General features: G+C 35.8%; 2 protein-coding genes across 4 annotated transcripts in view; one reads left to right on the top strand and one right to left on the bottom strand.

The window, feature by feature from the left end:
• Positions 1-3,403, bottom strand: part of ccdc77 (coiled-coil domain containing 77) — a 45,701-nt gene extending 42,298 nt beyond the window's left edge. The window contains exon 1 of one of the 2 annotated variants that reach the window (XM_051930813.1): positions 3,290-3,403. The gene's annotated coding sequence lies outside the window, so the exon portion shown is untranslated. Of the gene's footprint in view, positions 1-2,511; positions 2,916-3,289 lie in introns of those variants that run through there. The other variant, XM_028809378.2, reaches the window with a different exon arrangement.
• Positions 3,404-3,606: 203 nt separating this feature from the next.
• kdm5a (lysine (K)-specific demethylase 5A) overlaps positions 3,607-19,194 on the top strand; it is a 146,104-nt gene continuing 130,516 nt past the window's right edge. For both annotated transcript variants that reach the window (XM_051930694.1, XM_051930696.1), the window contains exons 1-2: positions 3,607-4,402; positions 14,030-14,107. In XM_051930694.1, coding sequence (XP_051786654.1) covers positions 4,256-4,402; positions 14,030-14,107 — 225 coding nt within the window. In that variant the 5' untranslated portion in view covers positions 3,607-4,255. The remainder of the gene's footprint in view (positions 4,403-14,029; positions 14,108-19,194) is intronic.

Raw genomic sequence — 19,194 nt, 5'->3', positions numbered from 1 at the left:
ACTGGAACTAGTTTGTGCCCCATGATATACTGGAACTCTAACAAGGGCTATTTCCTGTCTTGTGTTCAGTGCTGCCAGGATATTTGTGAAATTGATTAAAAAAATATAGCAATCTCATACCCATTTAAACAGTAAGGAGAGCTGCAAAAAAAAAAATCAGTATGCATTTCTGGAAAACCTGCAACCTTCCAAGAGCACAACTTCATTGATCCAGTTCAGGTCTGCTCTTTAGGAGTTACAACAGCTATAAGTTTTGACTGCAAATTACCTATTAATAAGAGTCTGGTTGGTCTTTTAGTCCAGGTTTAGGCAACTTTTCAGTTACTAGTTTCTAGTTTATGTTTACTATTTTACTGAGTTTCTGTTCCTCTTACAGTTATACTTTTTTAGTTCCGCGATGTCACTGTAGTCTACCAGTTAAGACTAATTCCAGCACTGAAATGTTTATTAAACTTGACTGATTGCTCAGTATTTGTATTAAAAGTATGCAGGCAGATTCAGATAAAGCAAAACTAGCATTACAGTACATTTATTTTTAATACTTACCTTCATTGTTAAAATTTGTTCTAAACATTGAGCAAGTTTCAATTAAATTCACAGTTGTGATTTATATGCATATCTGCAGCAAATGTTACAACAGTTCTGTCGTTACTTGACTTTTGATGAACTAATGTGGAATGAGTGTTCTCAATATTTTGTGAAAAAAAGATACTCTGTATTTAATTCATTTTAACCACATTTAGGTGGGAAAGCAAAATGCATCCAGACAGGCAATTTTAAACTGACCTGAGAAATATAATAATGAGTGTAACTGGACTTGGTGGTCATCTGGGATTAGAGCATCCTAACTTTTTGAATTATCTGTACAGACCTTATATTTTTTATTTCTAATTCTTTATTTGAAAAATAAAGTTTTATATACATTACATAAAATTTTAAAACGTCTGTAACAATGTAAAAAGGTAACACAAAAAATGATGATGGAAAGCACTGAGAAACATCTTGGAAGGCTATAACCAACTTCTTATCTGTGGCTGTTAGACTTTGTAAACATCAAACATTCAGTAAGGAAATGGTTACATAAGGGACTACATCTGATCCAATTAAAATGATGAATGAAAGATTTCCTAAATATTACAAAAATGATCAGAATTTAAGTGTATTAATTAATACATTTGTTGTCAGAAAAGAAAATGATATTCTTTTATTTGAAAAAATAAAAATACCCAAATTTTTGGGCCATTCAAGTAAACATTTCTTTCCATTAATTTCTACAGAGAGGGCAATCAAAAAAAGGTGTTAACTTCTGTGTGTGGATTACAAAATGTGAAATGGCATTAACTGGGTAAATTTTGTGAAAAATTTTATATTGGTTTTCGCAAACCTTTTATAACAGAGGAGAATTACTTGCACTTAAACTTTCTGCTAATAAATGTTATCATTAATAATCGCCCCCAATAACCTATATGCTCTTAGATTAATCTTATTTAATTAAGACAGGTGAATGCATTATTCTGACAAAAGTATTATTACATTTTTGTTCCAAAGTATGTAGAATGCCAAAAATACTTCAGGATGGCTTAGAACACTTGTATAATAAAGCTTATATAAAGTTCACTGAAATAGCATTTAAAACTAAAATATATTCCAAAAAAAGTTTTAGATATAAATTTGTGGTAATCTAAAATACTATCATCAATGTCAAATAAATCCAAAATAAAAAGAAAATAAAGCATTTTTATTAACCCAATTGTCTAAAAATAAAAGGCGTACTTCTAAATATAATATATCTATTACTACAAATAGTCGTTTATTTTGGTGAAATGTGAAAAACACAGTTTTGCTGCCCTTAGTGCTTCATCATAAAAATCTGACAAAGTACCCAGGAGTTTCTTATATTCAAAGACACACTAAAGAAGAAAGTTAAAGTCACTATATTTTAGATTATTATTGGGTACAGTGCTTAAATCTTTCGTGTCGATTTATCAGGAATTGGGAAATCGGCCAAAAAATAAAGAGGCTGCACTTCACAGGAACACGCCTTCAACGACACAGACCAAGTAAATCTAAATGGCGCTTCAAGCGGCGCGAGTTTCAACTAACCATAGTCAGACCCACTCAATCTAGTTCAGGAGCCGCATCCTATTTGTACAAATGACACAGTCCAGTTTAGTACTCTCTTGGAATTTGCGACTGTAAAATTCTTTACCTACTCAAGGAAGAGTAGCAAATATTCTTAAGTATTTTCTCATGCAAGTTAACATGTTGAACACAGATTTAGACTGCACGAATGACAAAAACCTTAAGGAGTGTAGATGATCAAATAAAAGTTTTCAATTCAAATACAGTTTAATGAAACCGGCTATTGTATAATAATGAAAACGAAGACTCGGCGAATGACGTGCGTTGTGGTTTACTCAATAGTTGCACACTACATATAAACTTATAATAACTTACAAATCAAAATACCATAACAAACTTAAACCCTGCATTTTAAACATTAAAACCTACTTTTGCTTGCTTTCTTGTAGCCAGATAGAATTCCCCACTATGGGAGCAGACGGATGGACTGTGTTGCGCGACTCATCCAATCGCTTTCTGCCGTATTCAAATTTGTAAACGAACTTTCCGGCGCAGTCGCAGAGTTGCCTGGGAGTTGTTGCCAATCCTATCACCTCCCCCCGGCTCGAATTTCAGCCCACGTCTACCTGCACGTAAGAATACAGCTATTGAACAAAAGGTGAAGAAGAATAGAACGCGAATTAAAGTAGAGTTTGGTGTTGTATGCAGCTCGTTACGCTGTGCAGTTTATTCTCGTGTCCTCTGGAATGACGGGGGTATTTAATTTAGATGGTTGACGTTTTCCTCATTCAACTGATTTTAAATGCAGGACACACATATTTAAATTAAAACAGGTAAGCATTACAATTTTAGCACACTATACACCTTAGGAATAAACTTCCTCCTGTTTTCTCCATTTTCAGTAAAGCTTTAGAATAATGAGACTCCTTGAAATAGAGGATAACGGCAAAAGTGCAATCTAAACCATCACATAAAAAGTAAACACTCACACCGGAAATACTTCCTTTGACCCCGACATGCAGGCACACGCCCAGTATGCCCATCCGCTTCCAGAACTACAAGCCCCCATTTTTCATTACGTTTTATAAATAAGGTTTTTTTTAGTTTATTTGTTTTGTGACGTACTACACTTGCAAACTGGGATAACGCTACAAATGAGACCGCTTCTTATACTACTTCCGCTGGACTGTCTGACACCTCAGCTTACCTTTAGCTGGTGGTCTGCTGATGGAGGAGAAACAGTGACTATGATGTCGTTAAAGCAAAGAAGAGGATTACGCGTCTAAACGTGTGAGAGGGTTCTGAGGTGCGGAGAAACATCAAACCCGTATTCAAGTTAGGATGAAAGAAAAACTGATATAAAGTGGGGACAGATCAGTTAACTGAGGACACGGAAGCGCTGCTCCTTTTCCAAGTTCTTTTGTTTCTTCTTTTAACTTCATTGCGCTGTTGGAAGACGAGTGGTCCCCCCTGTTGATTCCGGAGACTGAGAAATAATCGGAAAAGACCTTAATACCCAAAGCATTTGCTTTATGTGTATTCATCAGGATATATATATATATGTTTTTTTATTTTTTTTTTTGGAGCGTACTTAAAGACTTATTTGTGGACGATGGATATGTCTTTCCTTTCCCAAGCTGCGACTGACAACTGTAAGCTGCTCCCCGTACGGGATTTCATTTCCACACTTGCTTGGTAACTTGAGGACGGGGATCTAACCCACTAGAGCTACTCTGTTCAAGGCCAGGCGGATGTTTCGTGAGCTGCGCATTGTGCTGCCGGTGGCTTCGCTGGAAGCGGAATTCAGAGCTAGCACTGGAGCAACTGGCGACAGCTGTTCACCTGCAGGAGGGGAAACCCTGCAGAGTAAAAAGATCCGGACTCGTGCGGGATTTAGTGGCGTCTGAAATGAAAGGATAGAACTGAGTATGTCTTTATGCACCACCATTGAAACTATATCCCGGCAAAGTTAATGATTTAGAAATTTAGGACCGTTTAATGACAATGCTTGATTTAAAGCCTAATCCGATGTATTGATTATGGTCATTACCCACTGGTCAAATGCAGCAAGACTGAACTCGTTGATTTATTTATTTATATCCATATTTATATAAATATTTTTTCATTCGACTACATTTTTATTGGAGAGTCCATCATTAAAACCTGAAGCACTATGTCTTTGTATTCGGAGTTCGTGCCCCCGCCGGAATGCCCGGTATTTGAGCCTAGTTGGGAGGATTTTTCTGATCCTTTAGGATTTATTAGCAAGATCCGACCCATTGCGGAGAAATCGGGCATCTGCAAAATAAGGCCACCTAAGGTAACACATTTATCATTTATATTGGTGGTTTTGTGAGCCAGAAGTCAATATCTTCTTTAAACCTAACATTGAAATTTTAGTTAAATGTGCCTGTGGCATCAATTCTTAAGTTGGTCATTTTCCAGAGTAGATATCCATCCCTCCCCACTGCCCAAGAGCAGTGAGGTGTTGAAGGGACAATTTCATTAAGCAACGTTCTTCTTTGTATTTTTTTTAACAAAAATGTGAATGTTTTATTAATTTACCACAATGTGAAGCTGATGGTAATTGATATCTTTCAGACATTGTAATGACTTGCTACTAGTAGAGTGTTGTATGGATGCAATGAGAAGTCAAGCAAAATGACACCTTTTATTGGCTAACTAAAAGATTGTAATATGCAAGCTTTCGAGACAGCTTGCATATTGTAATCTTTTTAGTTAGCCAATAAAATGTGTCATTTTGCTTGACTTCTCATTGCATTGACTTGCTAAGGAAAAATGCATGATTTCTCCTGTCTTAAAATTGTGACCTTGGCATAGTGGAAGGTCATGTTCACATTGGGGATCTTTATAACTTTGGTGTCACTTGTCCTCCTTGGAGGGTTACCCTTTTAAAAATTTTCTGAAAGGAGATGCTTGACAAAGTAAAATGTAAGGTGGACACCCATGATAGTTCATATTTAGACAAAGAGAACACTGACTAGAATGAAATACTGGTAATCTGTACTGGAATGAAATACTAGTAATCTGTACTAGAGTGATGTTCAAAGCCAAGCCTTAGATGGCAGAGTGGCCCATGCATTCAGATCAAGCTAAGGATGAATAAAGCATATGATAAATCTAGGTATACAAGAAGCTTGTAATGGGAGTTGACATACTGTTCATTTATGGTTGGTAAAGGAACTAAAGCTAGTGAGTAATGTTAGAAAGCATATCTGGATATAGTTAGACTTGCCCATATGCTCAGACATCTTTATTGGTGGGTGCCTTTTTAATAATAGGAAAACCATAACAATTGTTTCTGTGTATGCAGTTATCAACAATCTAGAGTATCCATTCTTAGAGACGGTGGATGTTCAGCACTAAAGATTGCTACTTACTGATTTAGTAGTCCTGTTGTGAGTCTTCAGTGCTCATGTATGGAAAGAGGGAGACACACAATGGGTGTGATTGTGGAGGAACATCTATCAAATGTGGTGATTTGTTATTGAATTTCTGTACTAGCCATGAACTGCCCATTAAAAAAAAAGAGGTTCTTAAATGCAAATTTGTTTAAAAGGCTAATTGATAAATATGTGGGTGTGTTGTATATCATCTGTAGTTTGCATTGGCAAAATAAATCTTATCACAGGTTAAATGCTAGCCTTAAATCACCCACCCACCCTTCAAAACAGTTGGTGGGGGACAAAACATTGAAATGTAAGAGTGGAAAAAACCTACATAGCTTTTAAGTTGGTTTAACTTGCAGCATACAAGCAACTGTAGAACTGAGATGAATACTATTTTCATCATTATCAAAAAGAGTCTTTGTCACCACACAAACATGAGAAAGCTTCTTGTTTGTGATAATTTTCTCATCTCTTCAGCTGTACTCAAGTGACTTGCTTTTTGAGGAACGGTTTAAAAAAAAAAAACAAAACAGGTGGCTTGATCACTTTCTAAAAGACAATACTCAATACTAGACTTTGAAGACAGAGTTAAAAAGGTATTGTACCTGCTTTATTTATCATCTTACTCAAATGTTATTTACAGTGTAGGTGATACAACTCCTAACTTCATTGAAGTCCCTTCTTTCCACTATAAACATTCTGGTGATTTCTAGATTTGCTGCTTGGCCATTCCATTTTAATGCAAAAAAAAGTTGTTGCATCACCATTTTTGATTTTGATTAAATTTTGCATATGAATTACACCATATTTCCAGAACTCAAATATTTTTTGGTGTTTTTATTTTATAATTTTATTTTTCCTTGGCGTATAGGCACTTTTCTTCACAGCAGACAGCATAAAAATGTTATTTGCTGTGCTTTCTTATGAAATGTAACTTTTTTTATGTCAAAGCTGCATGCTCATTGGAAAGCTGAAAAGGCACGTGGCAGGAAGGGTAACATTTTTTCATTTAAATAGGAGAAAGTACTGTGTTTAAAACCAAAAAAGCTGTTGCTATTTAAACAACAACATTTGTTTATATAGCACATTTTCATACAAAAAGTAGCTCAAAGTGCTTTACATAATGAACAAAAGAAAAATTAAAAGACAAAATAAGAAATTAAAATAAGACATTAGTTAACATAGAACAGGAGTAAGGTCCGATGGCCAGGGTGGATAGAAAAAACAAAAAAAACTCCAGAAGGCTGGAGAAAAAAATACAATCTTTAGGGGTTCCAGGCCACGAGACCGCCCAGTCCCCTCTGGGCATTCTACCTAACATAAATGAAATAGTCCTCTTTGTAGTTAGGGTTCTCACAAAGTCACTTGATGCTGATGGTCATACAGACTTCTGGCTTTTAATCCATCCATCATTGTTGGAACATCATGGTGCTTTGAGTAGATGTGCCACCAAAAGGACACCGCAAAAGGAAGGGGTTTAGGAGCTGCAGGGTCCTGAACTTATGAAAAAATTAATTTAAGTGACACACTAATGTCATGCTCTTAATTTTCTTATTTCATCAACAGTAAAAAGGTAAATATTAGGGCTTCCAAATTAGCTAAAAAATAAAGTTTGTATATTCAAAAATAAAAATAGGTAAATATTTGAAAATATTTAAACTTGGGTTAATAATTCTGAATGTTTGTACATGCTTGTTTATACTTTATTATTATTATTATGGTAACGGCCACACTGGTGACCACAGTAAGAACAACACAAACAGTAAAAAAATATAAAAATAAAATCCTATCGGTACTTGGGGAACTGTTATCTAAATGTAAGAGCCAACCAAATCTCAAGTATCTGTGCAACCAGCTTTTTTTTCAGTTAGTACTGACATTTGTCTGTGAAAGTCACTCATTTACATGTGCTGGCAAAGTGCTTTGCAAAATTATTATTATTATTATTATTATTTTGCTTGCAACACTTATAGGGCACAGGAGGAAGATTTAGAAAAACTGCTGAGAGTACACTTGTAGATCAAAGGGCAGAGTCATTGGATACAAAAGGGAAAAAAAAATCAGTCATACTGTATGTTTGAATACTCTTCCCTATGTATACCTCGATTGAATTGTTTTCATTTGCAACAATTTATTACCTAAAATATGTAAAAATTATTTTTTATGATCATTTTTAGTGTAATCAGACTCACTAGCACCCATCACATTAAAATTTCCTTATTTTTACATACGCTTTAAAATATTGTTTGTAAACAGTGCTTTTACAAAAAATACTTTTATCATGATTTCTTTGTATCTTTTGCTTGCACTTACCAAAATATTGGCACAAGCCAGCACCGTGTACCCAAAATGTATAATGGCACATTCATTGTTCAGAAAATATTATTATATTTGTTTTTAAAATGTAGCAGCCCTGCCAAGAATTGCATAAATAGTGTGAAACTGCACCACTACTCTGGGCAAATCGTGTGGGCTTAAATGTCAGTTTTTGTAAGTGATCAGCAATTTAAAATAGGCCACATCTTTGAGTTCATATGTGTTCTTATTAGGTTAATATATGGATATTCAGAGGCAGAGTGTAAAGTGGTCCTGGATTCTTGTTCTGGTTGATACTGGAAAAGTCCTAAAAAGTCCTGAAATTTGAAATGTACTAATATATACGAAGCCTGAACGATATGATTATGAGTGGAAAGAAGAAAAAAAAAAAAAATCACACTGAGCTTTGTGTGCTGCAGCACAGATTTGTATTCTGTGAATGTTGATAGTGGACAACATGAGCTTGATGTTATGATAATGGAAGCAAAACATAAAAAAATGTATGCTAGATGCTCTTGGCAGTACACAAAGTTTATGCCTAAGTTCAACAAATTATGAGTAACCTTTCACCTCTCACTGATGTGCAGGGATTTTTTTTTGGTGGGGGGGGCATGTAGTAGTCATCACTCTGATAAAAACTCTTGTACACTTTTCACTAGAACTAATATCAAATTTGTCCAGGAGATTTTGCTTCAGATTTTGGTATAATTGCCATGTTTTTTAATAAATCTCTACATTTGGGTAATTCCATGTGAGATCATCAGGTGTCACTAACAACATTAATGAGGCTTCTGCTCAATTTTAGTGTAGCATAATTGGAGCCTTACTTAATGTCATTATTTAACCTGTACTTGCAATACTATTTTAAGTCAATATGGCTGCTATGCAAAAGACCCATTAGAGATATCAAATTATAAGTAATGATATCTCAGCAATGACTTAAAAACCAATGACCAAATTTTCTAGAGATGTTCATGACAGTACAACCTAGCTTTAGTAAAAAAAAAACAAAAAAAAAAACTGACCAATTTTAAAATTTAATTTTTTTTGCTATTCGATTTTTAATATTATAAATGCTCATAACATGGTAATTTTTCATTTTGGGCATAGCATAGTATTTTGCAAAATACTGAGTTTGCAAAGAGCTTTTAATCAATACAGGAGCTAGTACTGTGCAATATACATGTAGGAAGATCTAGCCGGTAAAGTCGTAATCCGCGCAACAAGTTCAAACTTTGTTAGCTTAAATCTCCCTTAATATTGATTCAAGATGCATGTAATTTCAGTTCTATGGGGTATTTATATGACCAATCAGCATGCTAAGTTTCATTAAAATCTGTGACGATGTGGTCCAAAGTGTGATAATTTGATATGGAATTACCAATTAGAGTAATGACGTGGGAATCTTTTGTTTTTTTTTAATTAATATTTTTTATTTATTTATTTAAGTAAAACATATACAGAGGTCAACAAAATACAACTAAAAAGCCATTACTACTAAGAACAGTTTTAACACTGCCAGAGTTTAATTGGACTGAGCTAGTAGACACAGGTCTTACATATAGAAACAAGCCTGGACCTACTGAAACATGATCACACTTGTTGGTGTGATGAAAATATAACCTAAATGAAATCACTGATAGGTCAAGTTAGTTCTCCTTGCAATAGACCACCTAACACTATACATTATTAAAGAAATACTACACTCAAGATTTAAAAAAAAAAAAAAAAAAACTCACGTTTTCTTGCAGAATGAACAGAACCAAATTTGATATATAATAAGCCAATAGTGACCAATTCTGTACAGCGGTAAATGATGTGAAAAATGTACATGGAAAAAATAAACAATTTCCTGTTACTCGTGTCCGTACATCATAAGCAGAAAATGAGCAAAACACATGCTTTTTTACTAAAATATTGTTAAATATATACTTTTGCAAAGTTGGCATACATAATAAACCAGAAACTAGTGTGAAACTAAAGCCTCATGGGGTTGCCCTTTTGAATAAGAACATAGTTTTTGTTTTGTCTGAAAGCAGGTACTCATTGTTTTCTTCTCATTTTAAGTGAAAAATGTTTCCACTTCCTCCACATGAATTTTTTGATGCTTGAAAACTGCATTTTTGACAAACTTGAACACTTTTTGGTGGTTATCTCATGAATGGTCCAAGTAACAGGTCAAGATTTTTAATTTCATGTAGTGTCCATGCATGTTTAGAATTTTTTATTCTGAAATACACAAGTGCAGTTTACGAGATGAATTTCGACATTGAAACAGAAACTGGGATTTATGCCAGAATTATACTTGAGGTAAAGTACCATTTTGCAAAATTTCCAAAGACCTATAACTGAGCCATGTATCCTTGATATGAAAACGATTACAGCTTATAAGAAAACACTCTAAATTATGTTTTTTTTTGTGCTGCCCACTGTGAAGAAAAGTGTTAATACTGCAAGGGGAACCTTTTTTTAATAAACAAAAAAAAATTCTGCACTCTGGAAGGTAGGTGTAATTCAAATGCCAAGCTTCAGCAGAATCAAAATGATGATGAAAAAGCTGTTTGAATTAAAATAGAATGACCCAGCTATGTTTTCTAATTTCTATCTGGTTGTTTACATATCTTAAGGCCTTGTTCTGCAGCTCGTTATAGTATCTCATATTCATGAGTACAAGCTGCAGTACTTGTATATGTGTCCAGTATTCAAGCTGAATCTTTGTGTAAATGTAGCAACAATGCATAACCAACTGAAGCACACATCACAATGGCAATGATTATATATTTTGCATACTACCCAGTCTTATTGGAAGTTGTGTGTTTTGGTCATGGGATAAAGTGGGAAGTTGACTTGCTATTTTATAATTGCTTTTGCATTTGTTAGGTAGAACTGAGTGTACTTGGAATACCAAATTGAATCATATATTTGAGCAGAGTTTCCTTTTCTCCTGTTGTTTATACACAAGAATTTTAAAAAGCGCTTGTTCAAGGTCCTAATGCTAGGAGGCGAGTGCAAGGAGCTGTGGCCAAATAGTGGCTGGTACCAGTCAGGCCTACAGAGATATGTCCTTTGAGGAGACAGCATATGAACCATCTTCTGTGAGGGGCTACTACACTTCTGTGGTTTAGTTCCCTTCAGTGGTTAAGATGCTTTATATTTTCAAGACTATAAGGAAAATGAGATTTCAATATGAATGTTGGAGGGTATTGATCAGACTGACACTTAAATGTTGAATAGGTGGCCATGGATATGCTCCATTTACTGAGTTATAACTCTCTTCCGTTTACTTGGGAAAACCCTATGTTGCAGTGTTGGTAAGTTAACCCCAGTAAGTAGCTGAATTTCGTTTTTCAGGTAGTTCTATATGTGTCCTGGCCATAAAACAGAAGCTTACCTGTTATTTCATAGTTAATTGAGTTTGTATGATTCTGTCTGTCCCATCTACATTGATGTGGAGATTGTGTTGATATCATTGGGTTTCTGTTGTTAATGACCAGCATATAGCAATGGAGATGTACTGTTTATCATTTTTTTAATTTGATGTCTAGCACACTTTTAATAAAGACAAATGTATAGTAAATAGAATTTCAAGTAAATGTAATATAATCTGTTCAATTTTAATACAGGTAGATTTGTTTTGGGAGATTCACATAAATAATTTGCTTTTTTTAATGGATTGCCTAGCTTTAATGTAGTGAAACTGAAATAATTGTTGTACAGCATTTATTCAGTAATTTTTGTATATTAAAAAATATCAATCAACCTTTGGCCAATAGCATAATAACTTAAAATATAATACTAAACAAGAAAATAACTTTAAAACTTAAACAGCACTTCTACTTACAGTGCTGTCTGAGCTGATCACCTTTACTGCAGACTACCATTCTGAATTTGAAGATGCCTAGCTGTGTTAATTTATTTAAAGATGTAGATGGTGACTTTCATTTATTTTTATTGGTGAAAGCACACTGAACAGGACTATTCTCAATAGAAGAGAACTAATTGTGTGCCTAAAAAAAAAAAAAAACTAGCTGTAGCTGTATATCCTGCCTTCCATGTGCAGAAAGCTGTAATATTGGATAGCTTATGGCTGTAAGCACAAATGAAGGATGAGAAAATGAATAATTATCTTGCATGTTTGCATACTTTTATGTATATATATAAGTTCCATGCTTAAAGGCTTGTTTTATATATACGAGTATACCTGTATGCTTATGTAACTTCTTACTATCCATCCATCCATCCATCCATCCGTTTTCCAACCCGCTGAATCCGAACACAGGGTCACGGGGGGTCTGCTGGAGCCAATCCCAGCCAACACAGGGCACAAGGCAGGAACCAATCCCGGGCAGGGTGCCAACCCACCGCAGGACACACACAAACACACCCACACACCAAACACACACTAGGGCCAATTTAGAATCGCCAATCCACCTAACCTGCATGTCTTTGGGCTGTGGGAGGAAACCGGAGTGCCCGGAGGAAACCCACGCAGACACGGGGAGAACATGCAAACTCCACGCAGGGAGGACCCAGGAAGCGAACCCAGGTCCCCAGATCTCCCAACTGTGAGGCAGCAGCGCTACCCACTGCGCCACCGTGCCACCCCCAACTTCTTACTAAATGGAAAAAAATATTTGAGCAGAAAATACTTCTTTTATACATGTTTTTGACTGAACACTTATTCATCATTAGGAATTATGTTCCCTTGGTTTTCTGTATCAAGAATTTTAACTTTTGCTGTTCAGGTGGCCAGTCTGAGTAATATATGCTTGGCCATATGTGAATAACAAACAAAAATATCTAAAGTTTGCCAAGCAAAGGAGATGGACGAAATGGCATATGTGCTTGCACACCAAAATGATGTATGAAAATGAATGCAGTAATATGATTGTAAACACAGAAATCTGCATTAGTCTTAAAATGTTTATTCTGTACACAGGCTGTCCGAATTGGCATTTCTGGATGTGCGTTTATTACTAAAATACATTTTCATTGCATGTATTTCCACAGGTTGCATAGCTTTATGCTATATGTTGTTTGGGAATGTGTGAGGGTAAAGTTTGTGAAGTCTAAAGTATCATCTGTGACCTGTGCATAGATATAAGGATGACTACACAAAAGCCAAAATAAACATTAACTTGTAATAGTATGTAGTGATGTCCGTTTCATCAGTGTAAGTCATTTTATTTAACTATTCTTTAATGTTGTTTATCTCCACTGATAGACTTATTAGATCGTTCCTCCCCTACACTATGCGACTCTTCAATTCCACCCGGGGGGGTAAACGTTAACATTATCAAAGTTATTGTATGTCTGTATTCCTGCATTGTTATCACTCTTTAATTTAAATATTTCTTTAACAGTATGCTGCTGCTGGAGTATGTGAATTTCCCCTTGGGATTAATAAAGTTTATCTATCTATCTCTCTATCTCTCTATCTCTCTATCTCTCTCTATCTCTCTCTCTCTCTCATATATATATATATATATATATATATATATATATATATATATATATATATATATATATATATATAAAAAACAGCATTATATATAGTATTATATATATTAATCCATGTGTATATTATTTATTATACTTTTGTATAGGAGCCAGTCCATAGTATGATAACATGATGAACTTAGCCAGGAACAGAAAAAAAAATGTGAAAAATGAGTTTTTAAGAAGTTATTTTAGGTAGCATGCTGTATTCAGTAATTAAATAGCTAGTTTGAAAGCTACAGATCCAACTACATTAATAAATGTTTAACTATAAGAATTCTTCTTTGTTTTGTGCCTGAACAGCTATCAATTAATATGTTAAGTGGTGTAAACAATGCAAATATGTCTCTTTGTATGTCCAGAGTGTCTCAGAAATGTGCAGACATTTTAACTGAAGTATTAGTTCATGTGATTGTGGTATTAAAAGTATGGCTTATTGCTTGGCATGTATTTAAGTATTGTAATCATACAATTGCTTAAACATGATTCGGAGTAGTGTAGCTGTCCCAGCCAATATGTTCGTGTTAATTTTTATTTAGTTGCTTGTCTTTAATTTAATTGTGATTATTTTAAAAATGTCAACCTTTTCTAAAGTAAAAAACGTGAAATTATTAAAATACCTGTCTCTGATGGTAGGTAAGGTATGTTAAATGACATATGAATTGTTCATTCATGGCTTTATGTAATTCATGTATTATTTCCATCTATGTTTTTAATTCTAGGACTGGCAGCCTCCTTTTGCCTGTGATGTGAAGAATTTTCGTTTTACTCCTCGAGTGCAGAGGTTGAATGAACTGGAGGTAATATATACCTATAACATGAGACTTGCTTCTTTGAATTTTATTTTACTTTAAGATTTGGTTTGAAGTTACAGATCTTTCACACAGTATATTTCTGCAGTAGCTGCAGCCTTGTGTCTTTTGTAACAAATGGGTTATTTTTTTTAAGTATATTTTAATTTTATTGAATTTTTTTAAATCAAATCACACTCCATACACAAGTCTGGTTTTACAAAAAGGAAAAAAAAAAAGGTTTGAAACAAATGAACCCCCACCCTTGAGAAAGAGAGCTAGACCAGCAGTGTAAAAACTTTATGCTAGTAAAGACAAATAAATAGATAAAATCCATCCATCCATTATCCGCTATATCCTAACTACAGGGTCATGGGGGTGTGCTGGAGCCAATCCCAGCCAACTCAGGGCGCAAGGCCGGAAACAAACCCTGGGCAGGGCGCCAGCCCACCGCAGGGCACACACACACACACACCCAGACACTAAGCACACACTAGGGACAATTTAGAATCGCCAGTGCACCTAACCTGCATGTCTTTTGGACTGTGGGAGGAAACCCACACAGACATGGGGAGAACATGCAAACTCCACGCAGGGAGGACCCGGGAATTGAACCCAGGTCTCCTAACTGCAAGGCAGCAGCGCTACCCACTGTGCCGCCCAATAGATAAAATAATAAATGAATAAAGATAAATGGAGTAAAAGAGGGGAGAGAACCTGCTTCCTCAATTTAAATGCTTATTCTAAAATGTTATTGATTAGATCCTGCCAGGTTTTGAAAAAGTTTTGCACAGATCCACTAAGTGCGAATTTGATTTTTTTCCAGTTTCAAATAGTATATAACATCATTTACCAGCTGACTTAGAATAGGTGAGTTAGGATTCTTCCAATTGAGCAAGGTAAGTCTACGTGCCAATAGTGTAGTAAAGGCAATTACAGTTTGTCCTTCTCCACTTTAAGCCCATCTGGAAGTACACCAAACACAGCTGTTAGTGGATTAGGAGGTTGTGACATCCAAGCTATCTGAAAGGCATTTAAAGATTTTTGTCCAAAATGATGTTAATTTGGTGCAGGCCCAAAACATGTGAGCCAGTGAGGCTGGAGCTTGATTGCAGTGTTCGCAGGTTGGATCTTGCCCTGGAAACATTTTGGACAATTTTAAAAGAGAGAGATGCACTCAATATATAATTTTAAGTTGAATAATTCTGTGCTCTGTGCATATGGAGCTCAAGTGAATTCTGTGCATTGTTACTTTTTACTCCTTTTCTGAATTGAGTAAGAGATCTTTTTCCCTTGGATCTTTGAAAGGGAGGGACTGTAAAATAGTTTTATATATTACAGAAGTGCTGTCTTAGTCCTTGAGACTGAGCAATATTTTTTCCGGTATAGAGGTAGGTGGGAGGTGAGGAAAATTGGACAGGTTCTGTTTAACAAAGTTTCGATTTTGAAGGTAGTGAAAGAAATGTGTTGCTGGTAAGTTAAATTTGGAGTGTAATTGTTCGTAGGATGCAAAAACATTGTTTATGTACAGATCTCTAAGTGATTTAATCCTGGATGTTTTCCAGGTTTTAAAAACTGCGTATGTTTGAGAGGGTGGGAAAAGGTGGTTCTCGTGCAGAGGTGCCACAGATAAAAGCTTCTCTATCTTAAAATACTTCCTACATTGGTTCCATATTCTGATTGATTGAAGCACAATTGGGTTGTTAGTATATTGGCAATAACTTGTATTTATAGGGGTATAAAGCAAGGAATATAAAGAAGTACTGCAGGATTTTATTTCTATTGCGGACCAAGCCTGTGTATGTTCGTCTATACAAATGGGTTATTTTGTTTTCATCTTTTTTATAATCACAAGCTTGATACATCTGTTCTTTTCTTTGATGCTGTAATTTATAATAATAGTTTAAATAATTGTTTACTGTTGTGAGATGCGCACAGTAGTTTCAAATTTAAACCAGGGGTCTTTAGTAAAAACTTGATGATAGATTGTGTTTCTTTATTGGTAGTCTCAAATATACTTTAATCTTGTGCTTTGCTGAAATTTATAAATGTTACTTGTCTCAGTGGTGGTAGTTATTACTCAAATCTGAGTATTTATCAGCATCATAAAAGAAGCACAGAGGTGAAGTTGTTGAAACATGGTTCCTTTTCATAAATTACTGTTCTGTATTTAAACATTGATTTCTAAAATATATATCCTTTCTGACAATTAATGTGAATGTTTTGATGGACTGTGTTTTCTTGTCAGGTATGTAGTGGTGCCATATTCAATAATGGATTTAACGGTGCTCTGAGGGATATTCAAAGTTTGGGATATTTTTTATAATCTAACCCGTCGATCTGTACTTCTTTACAACTTTTTCTCTGACCTGTTTGGAGTGCTCCTTGGTCTTCATGTTGCTTGTTTAGTGGTGTTACAGATTCAGGGGCCTTTCAGAGCAGGTCTGTTTATACAGACATCGTGTGACAGGTCATATGACACTTTATTGCACACAGGTGGACCCTAATCAACTAATTATGTGATGTCTGAAGTTAAGTGGTTGAAACAGATCTTATTTAGAGATTTCATTGCAAAGAGGAAGAAATCACACACACACACACACACACACACGAGTTGGTCTTGTCCGTTACAGGAGATGGGCGTCTGAAGCGGAGCGCCATTAGCAGCGGTGTTGTTTTTTCTCTTATTGCTTATTATCCCAAGGTATCCTATATTTACCCAAGCTGAGGAGTTTCTATTACAGTATATGCAAGTATATATAAACATTAGCAACACAAAAGGAGCTCAGAAAGAAACCGAAACCTAAAGCTACATCCAAGCCTAGACAGGCATCAAGTCCAAGTTTAAGGTATGGCCTATCGGAGACTGACCTGGAACAGACAGGCAAATGCCCAGACTTCCCAGGACCCTGCTCCGCCACATCATCTCCAGTTGAGAGCGAAAATGGGAGCGAATGTGCAAGTGATGCAGGTCATGATAGCTCGTCTATACCAGAAGATCACATGAAACTGGAAATGGCCTTGCAGTCCACACTTTCATCTACTCCTTGCGAGCTGGGAGCATCGGCTGTAATAGGGTTTGCTGCTTCACCTGGGGAGCTCGAAAGCAGAAATGATCTGTCCGAACTGAAGGTAAAGACGGCCGAACATCTAATATATATATATATTGTAAGAGATCAGCCTCGGCACAGACAGACATGGACTCCCGATGTACAAAAGCGCGCACCGTTTATTAAACACCACACACAATATTGTGCACAAACCACAAACCCAGTCCTTTTCTCTACTCTTCAGCCGCCTCCACTCCTCCTTGTAAGTTCCGTCCTCTTCCACCCGATTCTGGCTCTGTGAGTGGTGACTGCAGGCTCCTCTTTAGCCCACTTCCGGGTGTGGCTGCATCACAGCCCAAATGGGCTCGTTAAGTTGTTCCGCTCCCCCTGGCAGTGGCCACAAAGCTCATGGTTCCACGATTGTGACCCCGATAATGCCCAGGGGGGCTGCTCTCTTGCGCCCAGGGAAAGATAGTGCCCATCTCCTGGTCTGTCCTTCTTCCAGACGTCCCGGTGGGGCAAGATCCCTGGTCGTATGCCACAATAAATATATCTTATTTCACTTTAATAATTTTGACTTTATTGTTAATTCCATTGTATAAAACCCAAATGAAAATCCATTTTAATTCCAAAGTGTAGTGAAAGGACAAAGACCAATGGGGATGAATACTTTTGCATAGCACTCTACATTTTATGGCTGTATGTTATGGATTTCTTTTACAATATATTTGTTTTTATTGTATATGTTTATCCTGGAATTTTATGGTGCAGGAATAATATATTTTATATTTGACACTGATAAAAGATAAAAGTTTATGTAATAAGAATTTTCATTAATTCGTTCATTTTTTTTTCTAAATCTACTTTTTTCAATAGCAAAAATATTATTTACATTTAGTTTCAAATTTTTGTGTTTTTATGTTTTGGGCTTTATGTCAAAAATGTGTATGTACATTATATAGCAGGGATAATAAGTATTGAACATGTCGACATTTTTCTCAGTAAATATATTTCTAATGGGGCTACTGACATGAAATTTTCACTAGGTGTTGGTAACAACCATAGTAATCCACACATACAAGGAAATCAAAACAAATAAGTCCATCAATTAAGTTACTGTATGTGTAATAAAATGGAATGACACAGGGAATAAGTATTGAACACGCTTACTGAAATTTATTTAATGCTTAGCAGAAAATCCTTTGTTGGTAATGACAGCTTCAAGACACCTCCTGTATGGAGAAACTAGTCGCATGCATTGCTCAGGTGTGGTTTTGGCCCATTCTTCACACAAACTGCCTTCAAATCTTGAAGGTTCCAGGGGGCCTTTTCTTTGAACTCTGATCTTCAGTTGTTTCCATAGATTTTTAATTGGATTCAAGTCGGGTGATTGACTGCGCCATTCTAGCAGCTTTTTTTTCTTTCTCTGAAACTAATTGAGAGTTTCCTTGGCTGTGTGTTTGGGATCATTGTCTTGCTGAAATGTCCACCCTTGTTTCATCTTCAGCATCCTGGTAGATGGCAGCAGATTTGTATGAAGAATGTTCCGGTACATTTCTCCATTCATCCTTCCTTCAATTATATGAAGTCTGCCAGTATTTTGGGGTGTTTTTGGAGTGATGTTCAGTGCCAGTTCTCCTTCAAACATGGTGTATGCAATGACATCCTAAGAGTTTAATTTTGGCCTCATCTGACCAGACTATATTTTCCAAGTATTTCATTGGGAAATTTCATTTCATTGTTGTGCAGCAAACTTTAAACGAACTTCAACATGCTTTTTCTTCAGCAGTGGAGTCTTGTGCGGTGAGCGTGTATAGAGGCCATGGCTGTTCAGTGCATTACTTATTGTTTTTTTTAAAACAACTGTACCTGCTAATTCCAGGTCTTTCTGAAGCTTTCCGCAAGTGGTCCTTGGCTATTGGACAACTATTTTGATTATTCTTTTGACTCCTCTGTCAGAAATCTTGTAAGGAGTACCTGGTTGTGGCTGGTTTATGGTGATATGATGTTCTTTCCACTTCCGGATTATGGCCCCAACAGTGTTCA

This window comes from Erpetoichthys calabaricus, chromosome 1 (assembly GCF_900747795.2).
Source record: "Erpetoichthys calabaricus chromosome 1, fErpCal1.3, whole genome shotgun sequence".
NCBI lineage: Eukaryota > Metazoa > Chordata > Cladistia > Polypteriformes > Polypteridae > Erpetoichthys > Erpetoichthys calabaricus.
Note: the sequence above shows the minus strand (reverse complement) of the source record. Positions and strands in the feature narration are given on the sequence as shown.